The following is a 17,925-nucleotide window of genomic DNA, read 5'->3' as shown; positions in this document are numbered from 1 at the left end:
TGAAGTTAGGTGTTTTAATTTATAAATTAGGAACTATTCTGGGTATTAAAGGAGATTTCAATTAAAGGAATTCTTCAGGAAGGTGGTTCTGTTAGTATCTAGCTTGAACTGGAAGGAAATTAAGTGCAGGAATGGAGGCTAACTGGTCATTTAACAGCTTAGATTAGGGCTGTATTTGGGGAATGGAAAGAGGTATACATCTAAGAAATAATGAACTGCTGTGTTTAGTATCCTTGGATAGAATATTTCATCTAATTTTCAGTGTGTTCAGATATGGCAGAAAAATATTTTCTATTTTTAAAGAGTGGTAGTAATTGCATATAGATTTTTAAATCAAAAGTCACATATGTAATCTTAAATATATATGTAGATGTATAAATAAATATAAATCTCATATGATAACCAAAACTAAGAATAAACTCAGTAATAAAGGTGTGGGTCTGTATGAAAAAACTATAGATCTTTACTAAGGGAAGTGAAACAATAGTTTAATAAATGTCATTTCAAAAATACCTCAATTCTAAATTAACATTACAAATTTAAATTGCTGAGTTATACCTGCAAGAATAATTGGGCAAAAGTAGCCAACAAAGTGGGTTTTTTTTTGTTTTGTTTTGTTTTTTCTGTTTAAGATTTTATTTATTTATTTGACACACAGAGATCACAAGTAGGCAGAGAGGCAGGCAGAGAGAGAGGGGGAAACAGGCTCGCTGCTGAGCAGAGAGCCCGATGCGGGGCTCGATCCTAGGGCCCTGAGACCATGACCTGAGCCGAAGGCAGAGGCTTAACCCACTGAGCCACCCAGGTGCCCCTCCAACAAAGTGTTTTTTTTGTTTGTTTTTTAAATTGGAACGTTGAGAAGGCAGCAAAACGGCTGTAGAAAAATATGCAGAGAAACTAAAGAAGAAACAAATGCCAATCCGATAAAAATATGAAAAATGTGTGTCTGCCATGTGTGTCAAGTGCTGCTTGCCTCTGTTAGTTTGGTTTTCCTTTTACCATCGTGCCACTTTGTTTTCTTTTTCTCCCACCTTTTCTCCTCATGCAGATAAATTTCTTTGCTTTACTTCTCCCAAGACCCCTTCATCAAGCTATGTGAAAAAGTATTCAGTATGTGAAAAAGTATTCAGCCACATTTTGCCAAATAATTTATGATTTCGAATGATATTTATCTAACGGGCAGAGATAAAATTCTATATTCTTGTCCTGCTGTTTAGGAAGTATAAATTAGTTTGTGTTTTCTACATGGCATATCCCGAAATTGAGCATTTTCCCTTTAATAAAATAAGAGCATTCTAATTAAACTTGGTAGATTAACCATACCTACTTACTGCTCTCACCTCTTGGAACTTAAGTGATAGTAAAAGAATAAAAAAGATACTCCTTAGGGCACCTGGGTGGCTCAGTTGGTAAAGCGTCTGCCTTCGGCTCAGATCATGGTCCCGGGGTCCTGGGATTAAGCCCCACATTAGGCTCCCTGCTCAGTGGGGAGTCTGCTTCTCTCTTTCCCTCTGCCTGCCACTCCCCCTGCTTGCGCTTGCTCTCTCTCTGTATCAAGTATGTTTTTGTTTTGTTTGTTTTGTTTTAAAGATTTTATTTCTTTATTTGAGAGAGAGAGAGAGAATGAGAGAGAGGGAGCGTGAGAGGGGAGAGGTCAGAGGGAGAAGCAGACTCCCTGCTGAGCAGGGAGCCCGATGCGGGACTTGACCCCTGGGGTTCTAGGATCAGGACCTGAGCCAAAGGCAGTTGCTTAACCAGCTGAGCCACCCAGGCGCCCCTCTCTCTGTATCAATAAAATCTTAAAAAAAATAATAAAAATTATATTCCTGAAGACAGAAAATAATAGAGATGAACTCTGCACAGTTTTGGAAGCTGGAAAACAAATATACAAGTGATCACTGATTTAGCACGCTAGAGAGAGCCAAAATCTATGTGGGTAGAGGGAGAAGCCCAGAGACAGGTCTTACTTGTACAGGAGAACCTACAAAAAGCCACGAATTAGGGATGCTAGGATCCTCTGAATATGAGTGGAGGTGGGATTGAGAACAGGTTTGATTATAGGTCTGTTTAAGGAATGAGTTGGTTTCCAAATCCCTATCTTAATACATGCTGAAAACTCTAGAGGTTTAGTTGTTTGAGAGGTTGAATTTGAGACTGGACTTCAGGACACCGAACCCAGCTGAGGGACATGGGTACCATGCTGAAAACAAGAGGATTAAGTGGCAGTCTGCCTAGTGAGTGATTCTTTTTCCACTTGACTCTCCAAACACTGGCACCCTGGCCTATACCTGTAAGGCCGAGAAGATCCAGTGATCGTGACCATCTGGAACCTTCTGATGGAGCAACCCAGGCGGCTTCCTACAGTGACACCCACCAGTTGACAAAGCCCTACTTACACAGAGCTCCCAGTTAGCTTTTCTCTTTTTACATGCAGTGAAATGCACAGATCATAAAAGTACAGTTTGAGTTTTGATGAAAACTCAGTAGATGCTTGTGTAACGAATACTGCCACTGAGACCTATAAATCATTTTTGTCACCCCAGAAAGTCTTTTCTCCCCCTTCTAGGCAGTCTGACTACGGTAAGCTGCCACCATTCAAACCTCTGTGGTTCTCATTGTAGATTAGTTCGCCTGTTTTTGAATTTCAAATAAAGGCAGTCATGCAGCATATCCTAGTTTTGTGTCTGGCTTCTTTCAACGTCATGCTTTTGAAATTCGTCTGTGTTGTTGCATCTGTCAGTAGTTCTTTTTTTTGCTGCTAGTGGTATTCCATTGAATGACTATACCATAATTTGTTTTCCCTTCTCCTGTTAATGGATATTTGGGTCATGTACGATGTGGCCGCTATGAATAAAACTGTTATAAACAGGGCGCCTGGGTGGCTCAGTCGTTAAGCGTCTGCATTCAGCTCAGGTCATGATCCCAGGGTCCTGGGATTGAGCCCTGTGTCAGGCTCCTTGCTTGGCAGGAAGCCTGCTTCTGCCTCTCCCACTCTCCTTGCTTATGTTCCTGCTCTCACTGTTTCTCTCTCTGTCAAATAAATAAATAAAATCATTAAAAAAAAAAACCTGTTATAAACAACCTTGTATTTTTTTTGTAGTAAATACATGTTTTCATTTTGTGGGGATTAAGTACCTGGGAATAGAGTTATCAAGTCATAAGTGAATTTCTGCTTTATAAGAATCTGCCAAACAGTTTGCCAAAATGGTTGCGCCACTGTCACCATTAAGGTGTAGGAGTTGTCATTATTCTGTATTCTTGCTAGTGTTTGGTGTTTTCTGTCTCTTTAATCTTTGCTTTTCTGGAGAGTATGAAATGCTATTTCATAGGCTGTTAATGTGCATTTTCCTGAAGATGAAAGATGTTGAGCACCTTTTCTTGTGCCTTGGCTATTTGTATCTTTTCTTATAAGGTACCTCTTTGAAGTTTTTGCCCATTTAAGAAATTACGTTGTTTGTATTGATTTGTAGGAGTTCATTACTTATCTTAGACACAAGTTCTTTGTCATTTGGCATGTATGCATTCATTTATGATGAACACTGTAAATATTTACCCATAGCCTGTGGCTTATCTTTTCATTATCTTAGTGGTATCTTTTTCCAAGCAGAAAATTTTAATTTTGAGGAAGTCCAATTTAGAAATTTGTTTTCTTATTTATAGTTAGTATTTTTTAGTGTCCTCTCTAAGAAATCTTTGCCCACCCCAAGGGTTGAAGTTACTTTTTTTTTCCCCTTCCTGGAAGCCTTTACATTTGGGTAAATAGCTAATCTTGAATTTTTGTGTGTAGCATAAGGTAAATTTAAGGCATTATTTTCCTCCCATATGTTTATCTAGTTCTCTTACCACCATTTCTTGAAACAGTTAGCTTTTTAATGCTTTATATTTTAAAGTGCATAGAGAGCCAAGAAGAGTTTTGAAGACAGACAAAAAAGGAGGGGAAAAAAAAGGATTTGAAGGAAATAAATAAGTTCTTTAGCCCAAAACCCAAATATAATTGATATCCTTGAGAGAAAAGAGTATATAAATTTTGCCTCCATGAAAAAAGAACAGGCAGCTATAACAGAGGAACATTCATAGAAGAAAGAAAAGGGGTTCTTGGAAATTAGAAATATAATAGAAACAAAATATAGGGAAGCCTGGGTGGCTCAGTCAGTTAAGCGACTGCCTTTGGCTCAAGTTGTGATCCCGGGGTCTAGGGATCAAGCCCCACATCGGGAATCCCTGCTCAGCAGGGAGCCTGCTTCCTGCTTCGCCTCTGCCCCTCTCCTCCCAGCTTGTGCTCTCTCTGACAGATAAATAAATACAATCTTAAGAAAAAACCCCAAAAAACTCCTTTCTCTCTTTTTCATTTTTTAGTAAAATCATTGGAAGATAAAGCTGGGAAAATCTCTCATAAAGTTAAAAAAAAAAAAGACTAAAATAGGACACAAAAATTTGAAGGTCATTTTACATAGTCATCATCAAATATTAGGAAGAACAGAAAGAGAGAACATGGAAAACAAGGAGAAGATAATCAGGAAAAATCAAAGAAATGTTTTAGAATTCAAGGACACATCTTCCCTTCAGAATGCCCAGTACAGTGAGTGAGAAAAGACCTTTGCCGAGGCACATAGTGGTTACATTTTAGAATACATGTAACAGAGTATATACTGGGATCAAGCCTCATGTAGGGGTTCCTATTCAGTAGGGAGCCTACTTCTCCCCGTGGGCTCACTCTCTCTCGCTCTCTCTCTCTCTCTCTCTCTCAAATAAATGAAATCCTGAAGATGTCAAAGAGGCAAGATCTCAAAAAAATTACCTCCCATGGACCCCTTTTCAGGAAACTCTTAGAGGGGGTGCTGTTCTAAAAGAGAGAACATAGGCCAAAAAAGGAGCTCTGAAATTCTTCCAACAAATATGGAATACCCAGATGGGCAGAGAGCAGTGAAGAAAACAGGCCTGCCCTCATGGAGCTGAGTAGGAAGAGGCTAGCTGTACATACTTCAGTGTATTAGGAATTGACACATGCTGCGGAGAAAAATATAGAAGGGGGGACGAAATAGGGTGTGAGAGCCAGAGATGGTGGTGGGGGTTGCAGTTTTAAGTGGTGGAGCACAGGCGGGGCAGGAGAGGTTTTTGATGACCTGTACAGGCGGGGAGTACAGCCAGTCCAGGTTGAATCAGGAGGATGACTCCATATTTGTTGTTTATCTGAAATTCAAATTTAGCTGTGCATCTGGTACTTTAGCTGGCATTCCTGTCCAGGAGGGATGTCTCAAAAGATACTTTTTTTTTTCCCTTCCTGGAAGCCCTTACATTTGGGTAAATAGCTAAACTTGAATTTTGGTGTGTAGCTGAAGTTGGATGAACCTTTAAGATACTACCTTAAGTGAAATAAGCCAGCCACACAGGTATAACTATTGTGTGATTCCACTTGTGTGAAGTTCCTAGAAGAGTCAAATTCATAGAGAGAAAGTAGGTTGCCAGGGGCTGGTGGTGAGGAGGAATGGGAGTTATTGTGTAATGGGTACAGAGTTTAGGTTTGGGAGGATTAGAAAGTTCTGGAGATGGATCGTGGTGTGTGGTTGCATAGCAGTGTGAAATGTCCTCAATGCCACTGACCTGTACACCTTACAATGTTAAATGGTAAGTTATGTATATAATACCTGATATGTGCCATGAAATTAGGTATATGTCCCTATAATAAAAGAAAACTTAGAAGTGGTTGGCTCTGGAGAATGGGACTCTGGAATGGGGAAGAGTATACCGCTGGTTTTCATGATGTATTTATAGAGTTAATTTTTAAAACTACATAGATTGGTGACTTTGGTTTAAAAAGCAATTATTGATTTATGCAAATACATATGTGAAAGAGTGTCCCTCCTAGGAAAGTGCTGGAAGCAGCCTATAATAACTACCAGTAAGTATCAGGTCAATAAATTTGGCTGTATCTCTATGGTAGAATACTTACTCAGCTTTTAAAATGCTATTTAAAATCAAAGAAATACGTTCACAGTGTATTATGTGGGGGAGAGAAGGGGATAAAGGTCTCAGCAAAGCTTATGTTGAATCTTATGAGTGTTACAAATTTGGTCTTTGTTATTTATATGAATGGTTTTTGTTTTTTAAAGTATTTTTATGGCTGATTATTGAGTCAGGTATATATCTGGCCTTGTAATAAAAACACTCTGAATTTAATTCTTAAAGGAGGAAAATGGCAAACCAGTTAAATCTCAGGGAATTCCTACTGTGTGTCCAGTTTCACGATCCTCAAACGAAGCAACTTCCCCATACCATTCCCGACGAAAGATGAGGAAACTTCGAGATCATAATGTCCGAACTCCCTCTAACCTAGACATCCTAGAGCTCCATACAAGGGAGGTCCTCAGAAGGTTAGAGATGTGTCCATGGGAAGAGGCAAGTATTATGACACATGGTTATAGAAAGAGACTTGGTTGTTCCTGAAAGTTTTTAAAGTGATAGTAAAAAAAATAGTCTGGCACTGTTTGTTTTCTAATCTTTGCTTCGCATTGTGGGGTCCGGAAGTACAGATGTCCAGGACAGGGAACAGGCTTCAGCTTTCTGAGCATCCGTGTAGTAGGCTGAGTAGATCTCATTTTCTTTGCGGACATGTTTTATTGAGAGTTTACCAGATGCCCTACGCTCTTCTAGGCTCTGGGGAAATTACCAGAGTGAGCACAACTTAAGTCTCTACCAATGTGTAGCTTCCATTCCAGCTCCCGTTGGAAGAACGGGAGATGAGACATATACTAAAATAACATAATTTCAGATAATACGTACTACAGAGGAAGCCGAGACAGTAGAAGGAGAGAGAGTAAAGGGGCTGGGCTGTGGCTGGCTCCGTTAGCTGGGGCCGCCAGAGAGCCTCTTCGTGGCGGCATTTGAGCTGACAACTACTGGAAGAAGTCAGGTGGATACAGTGTCGAGGAAACTGAGGGACGAGCAAGTGCGGAAAACCTATTCCTTCCCCAGCAGCACCAGTACGAGCAGCTACTGCGCTGGGAGACTGTTAGAAGAAACCCATTCAAATTTGGGAAATGCTGGCTTAGTGGACAAAGGGGCAAGGGGCAGGGCCTTTGTAAAACAGGGTAGTGAGCTTGTGATGGGCCGCAACAGCCTTCATTTCACATCTTGAGTAAAGAACAGGCATACTTTGAAATGAATAAGAAAGAAGTGTTTGTGAATTAAAATATTTGAAGAAATTCTATAGAAATTATAACTTAAAGGCTTTACATTTAAATAATTGTATTGATATTTTAAGCTTTTGTTGTTCTGAACCTCTTTAACCCTTAGCTATCTGAGAGAAGGTTCTCTTTGTTATTAAAGAAAATTTCCACAAAAAAGAAACCCTCTTTTTTAAAAACCAGCCATGGCTGTGCTTTTATGTCACACAGTGGCCTTTGTTCCTGGTGACAGCAGGTGGTGATCTGTGAGCTGCTGACCGGGCCTCCTGGGAAGGACGAGGGATTAGGTCAAGGATAGGAGGACCAGGAAGGACCCAGCAGCCAGGGCTTCAGCAGGAACAAGCAAGGGGAACTAAAACACGTGCGGGCGCTGCTGCTCCAGCTTTTCAGCTCTCTGCAAGAGTGAAATGTCTTTGAATTTACTTGACATGAATTGTACATTCTGCTTTATAGAATGTGTTTTACTGGTGGTGCCCAGGCAGAAAGAGGAGCCACATTCATGCTGTGGTTTTAGGAACCACTTAGTGTCGGTGCCGCACACACCGCACGGTTTGGGGTGTAGGGACGTGGTGGGAGGCGGCACTGTCCTGGGTTCCTCTAATGGGGCAGGTGTATCTGAGGGCAGATGGTAAGTTGAGTTCTGTTTTTATACTTTAAGGACGTCTTGAGCTCTAAACTGAATGGAAAATTTAACAAACATCTCCAGCCATCTTCCACGGTACCTGAATGGAGGGCAAAAGATAATGATCTACGGTTACTGCTGACCAACGGAAGGATAATTAAGTACGTAAAGTCGATCACAGTGTCATACAGATGAGTTTTCGTGGATTCCCTCTGCTTATTTAACCCTTAGTCCCCACCAGTGCACATCCCGCTTGCGGGGAGAGTGTCTCAGTGCTCCTCTCGGACTGGAGATGGCGGGGGAGGGTAGACTGTTTGGCTGCAGTGTCACACTGTTTTGTGACATGATTGTTTTCCCCTCTCTGTGCAGGGACGAGAGACAACCCTTCTCCGATCCGAGTCTTTATACAGCGGACAGCGAAAATGAGGAGGACAAGAGAAGGACGAAAAAGGCAAAAATGAAGATGGAAGAGAGTTCAGGAATAGGAGGGGTGGAGAATGAAGAGTCTGAAAAACCACTTAACAGTATGTTTGTTTTAATGGTCGTTTGAAAGGTCGGCTCATTACCCGTGTGATAATACGTAAAGTCACGCACTAAAAGTTCTGAAGTTTGTAGTAGGACTGAAAATTGTTGTGTCCCTAATACTCTCCTGAGAAATTGGAAGTATTTCTGAGTAGTTTGTCCATCGGGGAGATGTGAATGTGAATGCCACGTGACGTGTCGTGCCCAGGGAAGGTGTTTTTAGTGACGAGGGTATGTGCTGGTCAGTGACACCCTTGTCAGGTGACAGTTGTTTCAAGAGTCACATGAAAGCTTGTGCATTTTATGGGCCTCTACTTGAAATAATAAAATAGTCAGAAGTTTAATAGTTTCATACTAATTTTAGTGAACATGTATATGGTTTTCAGCATTAGGAGACACACATAATTAGCTCCCTGAAGCTATTAGTAATCAGGTACTGTTCTGTTTGACTGCCTGTTGACAGGAAGACCTCTACTTGGTTACTAATTGGTTATCATCAGTGTGACAAACAGTAACACCTCCTCCTTCTTGAGATCATTCTTCGAGTGGAGTCTTAATTTCTTGGCATTTTTCAGGGCCTCCTTATACCCTTCTATGTTAAAAAGTGGTTAAATACTTTGATAACTTGACAAGAAAAACGAACATTTCATCTGTGTTGAATACCACAGTTCAAGCTAATTCTAAGTAAATCTGGTATTGCTGTAGTTGGTGACTCTGCATGTGTCACGTGCCGGGGGAAAGGCTGCTCATCGGTGGACTTACCAAACAGTTGTTACTTGGCAGTGCCACGTGGGAGAGAAGGGCAGTGGTCAAGCCTGGTTTGTAAGCTTGTCGAATTCACTGTCTGCTTGAGTGCTTTTGAGGTTTAGGAGAGTTATCTTTTTGTTTTCTGTTGAGAGGGAAAAAATGCAAGAGGGAAAGTGAAAAGCATCTTGTAGCCAATTTTAGTGTTGGAGGTTTTTTTCTGGAAAGAAATAGAAAATTTCCACGCAAATGAGGAATGTATCATCATGTTCCGTAAATGCCACAAATGTTTTAAGAGTACAGTTCAATCTGGATCTTGGTCAATTCGGGAGAGAAGTCTTCGGGGGAAGAAAGGAATGAAGGAGAGGAAAGCAGTGGAAATGGAGCCCGGGCAGCCGAGACCTGCGCAGAGGCGGGTCGGACTTCAAGTCCCACCCTGTTCATGAGCTTCCACTGACTTTCTCTTTTTCTCTCTTCCTTTGTCTTCGCAGGGTTTTTTACAAGTGTGAAATCGGAACTCAGGAATCGATCATCAGAATATTCTGATATTTCTGATTCAGAAGACTCTGGACCTGATTGCACTGCACTGGTATGCCCAAACCCCCGAGACTTGTGCGTTGCTTGATGGAAAGATGACCCCGCCTTTCCTTCACTTGCGGGGAAGATAAGTAACAGCTTTTCCCAAAGCCTGTCTCCATGACCTTTGTGGCACAAGGTCTTCCCTGTAATGGTAATTACACACACACAAAAGCATACACACACCCTGTCATGTGACTGTTGACATCTGATAAACATAGCTTTTGTCTGGCTTTAGAAAGGGTGGATGTTTTTACGTTTCTCATATTTCTCCTAGATTATATTTCATTTGACTTTAAGGAAAACTGGTACTATATGTTTTTTACTAAGGAATTATATACTCCAATTACTAGAGGTTTTAACTCTGTCATAGAAATACAGAAATAATTATATGATAATTAACTTTCTAACTTTGTCTAGACTGATAGTGTTTTTAGTTAGTAGAGACTTAATCAGATTTCTTATATAGATTTGCTTCTGTTTAATTATTATCTCAGAAAAATAATTTTACCACTGAAGAGTCTGAAAGTTCAGGTGATGAAAAAAAACAAGAAATAACATCAAACTTCAAGGAGGACTCTACTGTGATGAGGAACTTCCTTCAGAAGGGCCAGAAGCCCTCTAGAAGTGAAATTCCAATTAAAAGGTAGGCTTACCAACGGTTAGTGGCCTTACTACATTGTAATGTAAGCAGTATGAAAACACTTTTTAATTTTAACTTTTACCGAAGATGCCAGAAGAAGAAATAAGCTCTTGTCCTTCTGCTTACCTTCTCTTTAGGGAATGTCCTACCTCGACGAGCACAGAGGAAGAAGCTATTCAGGGCATGTTGTCGATGGCAGGGTTGCACTACTCCGCGTGTTTACAGAGGCAGATACAAAGCACAGACTGCAGTGGCGAAGGAGACTGTCTCCAGGATCCCGGCGGCTGCCACAGCAGTAACCAGGAGGCTCGACAGGTGTATCGCTGTGATAAGCCAGTGGAATGTGGTAAGAAACATAAATGATCGGTCTCTAAAAAGTAACATAGGACCCCCAACGTCGTAGCTCCCCATCCTGGTTGAGGTTAGACAGTATGAGTTAAGAACTGTTAATTGCACATCGGTAATTGGAAATGGCATTAAGCATATTGGCCAAAAAAACACATAAAGTTGACAGATATAAGATGCAAGTTATAAGAACTCAAAATGTAAATTAATGTCTGGAGAATCATGTTCGCTGGCATAATCCTACCACTGCTATTGCAAGACACTTAGTACTTGTTCCCTTTCATAAGCCGTTCTGAGTGGAAGGAGTGTGGAGACATCTTACGTGGTCCACTAGGCTTGAACCGTCAATCCTCTTTCCTTTTGTGGGAGGGAAAACAAGTTTTGATCTGTTTCTGGTTGAGGACATTCTCTCTCCTACTTGAAAAAGAATTATTGGGAAAGAGAAGACTCAGTGATAGCACCAGTGATGGCCATGTAGTGTTTTCTTCTCTGTGCCTTTGGGGGAAGTTGTGTTGCCTGAAAGTCTGAGGAGGATGGGGGAGAAGATGGTATCACATGAAAGCCTGTGCAGAGATGCTTGCTGCAGAAGTCGTGTTCATTCCTACCTGGTTGTGTGGATCGTATACCAGCAACCTGACATCCATTTCACTTAATTCTTGAAACCGCATTTTGGTGTGTGTAATAAGACTTTTACAGGTAGAAGCAAGAAGACTTAGTGAAGTTAATTGGACTTGCCCGTACTTACATAGCTGTTATTATCCACTGGTGTTGGAATTGGAATCGAGGACTGTCTGATCTCAAAATCTTGACTTATTGTGTAAGAGGAAACAGAGGTTTAGAGAGGTTAAATAACTTGACTAAAAATCCAGGCGTTATGGAAAAACTAAAATTCAGGTCTAGGTCTCTCTGTCTGTCCACACCATTCTTTCTCCCTGTAATTTCTTTGGTCCTCACTTGAAAAGAAGGCTTCTGTGAAAGTACTGCAGAATTCAGGCAAACATATGCCTTTATTCTATATGGAAAAATATACCAGTTTTAGAGAGAGTATATTGCATTTGGCTTTTCCATCTACAACAGATGGCCATAGAACTTGACTCTGGATCTTCCAGCATCTGGCACAAAAGCTGTCATATAGACGGTCTTTGAGAGAATTGAAAGAATTAACATGTTAGATTGTGAGCTTGTGACTCTTTTGTTTTTGAGAGGGGAAAGCAGTGTGGTGGAAAGTGCATGAGTAAATAAAGCGTTAACATAGTCATTTTTTTAATAAAGCGTCAACCTATATGTACTTTTAGTTTTAAACACTAGGAGAATTTTGCTTGTTATGATCAACTTTGTGTGGAGATAATTTAATTCAAACTCCTGTTTAGGGTACCATGTCAAGGCCGAAGATCAAGACTTGAGAAGTTCTTCCTGGATTAAACAATTTGATACAACTTCCAGATTTCATCTTCAGGTAATATGCAATGCTTGAAACATCAAAAGGAGATTTAGGATCATCATTAACTCTTTTTCTGCTTTCTATTTTTTTTACTGCAACCAGTAATTAACCATTAGATCCCGAAAGCTAAAAAATAACATGAATAAATGCACATTTGAACAGCTGTCTGTTTTTAGGAATTCTGATGTAACAACTAATGCAAGGCTCACGGGTAGACTGTGATCTGGAAAAGAATAGTTTAGTTGATTTAAGGAAAGTTGAAAACTGGCAGCCAACACTTCTAGGTTATGTCCGGCTAGAAGGAGAGGGGGAAAAAAGTACCATGAGGATCTCTCTTTAATCTCTGATGTTGTTCTTGAACATTTTTAGACAGCAAATTTCTTTGAGAATTTGATGACAGATATTGACTCGCTTTTCAGAAAAGTGTTCATCATAAATACTGATTTTTTTTTTAGAATTTTTTTTTTAAGATTTTATTTACTTATTTGACAGAGATCACAAGTAGGCAGAGAGGCAGGCAGAGAGAGAGAGAGAGAGGAAGAAGCAGGCTCCCCGCAGAGCAGAGAGCCCGATGCGGGGCTCGATCCCAGGCCCCTGGGATCATGACCTGAGCCAAAGGCAGAGGCTTTAACCCACTGAGCCACCCAGGCACCCCATAAATACTGATTTTTGCATAGCATTTTCTTATGGTTTGTGCCTCACCGTTACTCAGACCATCCATTGACTCCAGATTAAGAGCCCTTGCTCCAAGACACTTGATGTCTTGGGATCCCAGCATATAAATGCTTATACCAAACAAAATGAACCTCAGATAGCTTTTAGAGAAGCCACAGCTTTACCAGTAGCACCAAACAAGAAAAGTGATAGGACCTTTGGCTACAAACTTTGGAAAATGACAGCCAAAGAATCAAAATTCTCATGCTGCAGAGTAGAGTCCCCTAACTTCTCCAACCCCAAGCATACACTGAGTAGTGGAATCATAGGTGTTTGTTTAAGTAGGCTCCATGTTGGGATGTAGGCTCTGCTCCAGGGCTTGAACTCATGACCCTGAGATAGAGCCAAGATCAAGAGATGGACGCTTAATCACCTGAGCCACTCAGGCGCCCCTGATGGATGGTTTTGATTTTCTTCATTTGCCTTTCTAAATTTTCTAAATACTTAGACATTTAACAATGACAAAAAGAGCCAAGTTAATTTTTTAAGGTAACGTTTTGTAAGTACAGGTTCTTTTAATAGAAGAGTATGCTCCAGAATCAAAGGTCAGGGAAGGAATCCCTTAACTATTAGTAATTCACTTATTCAGTGTATAATTTTATAGTGCCTTAGCAGTCATAACGTTTATAACTTATTAGCGCTATAGGATTCAGTATTAGAAGTAAGCTATTATTGGGCTGCCTGGCCGGCTTAGTCAGTAGAGCATGCAATTCTTGATCACAGGAGTGCAAGTTTGAGCCCCACATTGGATGTAGAGATTACTTAAAAATAAAATCTTTTTTTTTTAAAGTAAGCTATTATTTAAATGTAGCTGTTGTTTTTATAATAGTCTTTGAAAATAAAGACGTAGAGGACAGATGATTAGCAAGATCACCTTAGAGAAAGTCAGATTTCTTTTGCCTGTAGTGCTATTTTGTTTTTTTGTTTGGTTTTTTTTTAAAAGATTTTATTTATTTATTTGACAGACAGAGAGATCACAAGTAGGCAGAGAGGCAGGCAGAGAGAGGGGGGGAACAGGCTCCCTGCTGAGCAGAGAGCCCGATGCAGGGCTTGATCCCAGGACCCTGAGATCATGACCTGAGCTGAAGGCAGAGACTCAACCCTCTGAGCCACCCAGGTGCCCCTGTAGTGCTGTTTTTAAAGCTTATTTGACCATTGCAGAATCAGGAATTAATCACACACACACACACACACACACGGCTAGTTTCATGAAACATCACATCTTCAGTAGCTCTTTTCAAGTTTGTATTTTCCTTTCCTTTCCAGTCATGACCCTTTCCATTGGTTTCAAGACCTACCCATCAGTAGCATTGTTGGTTTTTTTTCCTGATGGTTCACTCAGTGATCTCTTAAAGAGATTGAAGGAAGAATTGTTAGAGGAAAACCAGGCTTGGGGCTCAGCACCTAGGTGCTTTTTTTAGCAAACAATTTAAATACAGTGGAGATGAACCGTAACAGAAGTTAGATTCTAAAAAAGATAGTGCATCACACCGTGAGAGATACACGGGAGTGTGACGTGCTGAGGAACTGGTAGGTTCACATGTCCCAGCCATGTGTTCCTTCCATGGCATGTCAAAGCATGTGCAGAATGACATATTATAATAAATAATACACATTACATATAATATATAGATACACACATTTACATATGTACGTATAAAGTTTATACACACACACACACACACATATATATATATATATATTTTTTTTTTTACTTCTGGACTTAAGTTATTCAGAAGTTGCATACTTGAGTCCTTTCATGATGTCAGGTTTTGGGGTGACATGACCTTCCTGACGGGGTGTCGTCTGCGGCTGCTACATGTTAAGAAAGCCAAAGTTCAGTGGTCTGTTTCTTCTCTCCCTTGAATTGCTATTGCAGAGAGAGGTTAAATACCTCACTTACCGTAAAGGAACTCTAAAAATCCAGCCTTATTTCCTTCCTTTTTTTAGGATCTAAGTAGAGGCCAGAAATGCATCAAAAAGGAAGGCTCATCAGAAATCAGTCAGAAGGTACAAAGTAGGAATTCTGTGGACAGCAGTGGCGCAAGCCCTCAAAATGGGAAGTATACGCAGAATTCCAGCTTGATTTCAGGGGCGTGCCGGATAAATAATGGCAGCGTAAGCCCAGAAAGGCCAGTTGGTGAAACTTCCTTTTCCGTGCCCCTTCACCCCACCAAGAGACCCGCGTCAAATCCACCACCTATCAGCAACCAGGCAACAAAAGGTAACGTGGACACGGCTGTCGGCGGAGTGTTTTTGGCCGTGTGTGGCAGTGGCGGTGGCAGTTCAGATAGGTGTAGCGGCCTCCGCCCCGGAGCTGCCCGCCGCCTGCCGCCTGATGCGCTCTGGCCGGCGCGGCAGGGGCGGTGTGCGCAGGTCGCTGTGGGCCCGCAGCCGCAGGCTCCCTAGGTCAGCCCCGGGGCTTGGCCGTGGCTTTCTGAAGGGGGTGGTGGTCCCGACCATGAGGATAGTAAGGGGTTAGCCCTGCTGGGTTGGGGAAGTAGCAGGGCAGACCGCAGTGAAGGTCAAGGAGATAGTGTGGCCCACGGTACCAGGGTGAAAAACGGTTCGTGGGCTGTTTAGGCAGCTGCTGTCAGTTTTGTGGCCCAATGGCGGTTTGATGCAAGACCGGGCCGGGGCCCTGCTCGAGAGAGAGGCGGGATCAGACCGTGGGTCGGCCTGGTAGGTCACGTGAAGGAGACTGGCTTTTCTCTCTGGAGGAATGCTATGGGAGGTCTGGGACAGTAGAATTCCGGGAGTGCGGCTTTGGCCCTCCGGCACACCCACGAGCCTTGCCGCGTGGCTCTCCCTAGAAGCCTTCCCGGTGCCGTCAGGAACGGTCTTCACTGTTACTCACACTGTCGTTGCTGTCTCACAGGTAAACGTCCAAAAAAAGGAATGGCCACAGCCAAACAACGTCTTGGGAAGATCCTGAAGTTGAACAGAAATGGCCATGCCCGTTTCTTCGTGTGACGAGCTGCCACTGCGGCCGCTCTTCCCTTTGGAGACAGACTAGTGGCGGAGGTGCGGGAGCCTGGCGCTCCCCGCCGCGCCCCTGCCCGGAGCAGTTTGCATGTACAGTAGAGAACACTGCCGGAGGAACAAAATGAACCTGATGCTGCATTTTCACTGTGCCACACCCACTCAGCAATAACCGTTTGGACCTGGTGGGGGAGAGGAAGAAGGAGGGTAGAACCTTAAAAAGAGACCTTGAACTGGAAAAGGTCTCTAGTCAGGGCTTGAATTTCATTTTGTTGTTGGTAGTGTCTTGATTTATTTTCAGTGGTAGGGTAAAGAATTGTCAATAATTTATTTAACAGATTTTTTTTTAAAGTTAACAGCTTTTAAATTCTTTCTTTTTTAAAGCTATTTATTTGGAAGATTTCTGGAGAAATATCTCACTAATTTAGATTTAAGAATGTGAAAGTTTTTAAATTATTTTTGATAGTGTGTATGTTACATGTGGGGAAGAGCCACAGTAACAGTAACTAGTCTGGACTCTTAAATTTGATATTCAGGTTAAAGTCTTAAACAGGGATTTGATGCATTAATTATTTTAAATTAAGATGTATATGAAAATCATTTTATTTTATATATTTCATGTGTTTTTTATAAGCTATTAGCTTCGCTTTTGCTAACATCCAAGGTGCATACTGTTATCCAGGTTGATTACCTTATATCCCACCTTCCCTCTGCACTCCCCATCATTTTGTGACGACGCAACAAGACTCTTCTCTTTGCAGGGAAACACTTTCATAGCCAATGTGTAAGAATTACATAAAAGATCCCACATTTCTCATTTCGTTTGACATTGCAGTTTTCTTCTAATTCTGTAAAAATAGGCTTCTTGCATTTTCATTTTTGCTGATGATATCTGGGTCCCAAAGAGAACAGCTTTAATATCTTTTTCCTACTTGTGGGAAAAGGATTATAAGTTTGGTTAAATTGTCATGTTTATAGTTTTTCAAATACATTTGTAACTACAGAGGGCCTTCTTCATACTGCTGGTGTTGGAGGGCAGGACGAGCACCTGCCACAGAGGTTATATTTTATGACACTTTTATTCTGTGTACCTAACTTGTTGGAAAATAATGAGATATGGTTTGACTTCGTATATTCAAATCTGCATAATAAGCCGTAATATAATAGGACTATACTATATTAAGTTGTATAGAAGCAAGCATGTTGGAGTAGATCTTTCGGGTGTATGTGTGTTTAGTTTCTTCTTTCTTAACCTTCTAAAGAAATATCTAAGATATGGATTTGGAGTAAAATGGGTGCTTCTTGCAGTTTCTTCCATCTGTCCTAACTTAACCAGTGTATATTGAGTATCTGGTTGAGCTTTAAGGAATCACTTCTCTCCTTTATGCATAGCTCTTACTAAATGCCAGTTTTCAGTTGCTTGTAATAGCTTATATTTTCCCTTTTCCTCCCCATGGCATAAAAATAAGTGATTTCTGGGGCTGGGGTGAAGATAGTCCCAATTCTGACAAAAAAAAAAAAAAATTTCTACAAAGAAAATAGAGGCAAATAAGATAAAATTTATTTTTATGGAGAAGTAATATGGCCATATTATGGATTTGTCTCTTTTACTCAGCAAGGTAGCAGGACTTGCCCTTCTGTATTAAGTATCACTTGAAGCGCTAAGAAAAAACATCTCTACCGTCATCTTTCATGGTTGCGTTTAAATGTGTATTTTCAAAGAGAAATATTTCTTACTCTGTCTCCATTCCAGTATCTCATGGAATAAATACAAAACAGCTTATGGATTAACCTTTCTGGTCCAGATGACTGGACCAGATTCTGGGTCTTTTCTAGGTGTCAGGAAAAAGAGTTTTTATGGAAACACTAAATGTCTGTAAAGGGCCTACGTCACTCTGTCTACACTATGCCAAAACTGGTTAAGAGATGGGTATAATCAGTCATCTGTTTGGTCACTGGATCTCAAGATGTCAAAAGTTGGGGTTAGACTGATTTTCCTGTCTCCCAGTATGTGATGTTTTGGTTTTCTGTAGACACTGTTTTAGTGTTAGAGTTCACATGATTTTGTTTTGGTTTAAGAAATCAGAATTATAATTCCTTCTTAGGTTCTTTTGTTTTCTTTACATTTTCATAGCTCCAAATATTTTTAATT

At 41.0% G+C, this 17,925-nt stretch overlaps 1 protein-coding gene across 1 annotated transcript in view; it reads left to right on the top strand.

Annotated features, from left to right (window-relative positions):
• Positions 1 to 17,282, top strand: part of KDM7A (lysine demethylase 7A) — a 78,960-nt gene extending 61,678 nt beyond the window's left edge. The window contains exons 12-20 of the mRNA XM_080818016.1: positions 6,187 to 6,396; positions 7,843 to 7,967; positions 8,176 to 8,330; positions 9,564 to 9,661; positions 10,146 to 10,294; positions 10,429 to 10,637; positions 12,007 to 12,092; positions 14,742 to 15,015; positions 15,670 to 17,282. Coding sequence (XP_080674142.1) covers positions 6,187 to 6,396; positions 7,843 to 7,967; positions 8,176 to 8,330; positions 9,564 to 9,661; positions 10,146 to 10,294; positions 10,429 to 10,637; positions 12,007 to 12,092; positions 14,742 to 15,015; positions 15,670 to 15,764 — 1,401 coding nt within the window. The 3' untranslated portion in view covers positions 15,765 to 17,282. The remainder of the gene's footprint in view (positions 1 to 6,186; positions 6,397 to 7,842; positions 7,968 to 8,175; positions 8,331 to 9,563; positions 9,662 to 10,145; positions 10,295 to 10,428; positions 10,638 to 12,006; positions 12,093 to 14,741; positions 15,016 to 15,669) is intronic.
• The last annotated feature ends 643 nt before the right edge of the window (positions 17,283 to 17,925 follow it).

Source organism: Martes martes (genome assembly GCF_963455335.1).
Source record: "Martes martes genome assembly, chromosome: 11".
Taxonomy (NCBI): domain Eukaryota; kingdom Metazoa; phylum Chordata; class Mammalia; order Carnivora; family Mustelidae; genus Martes; species Martes martes.
This window is presented reverse-complemented; position numbering and strand designations above follow the sequence as displayed.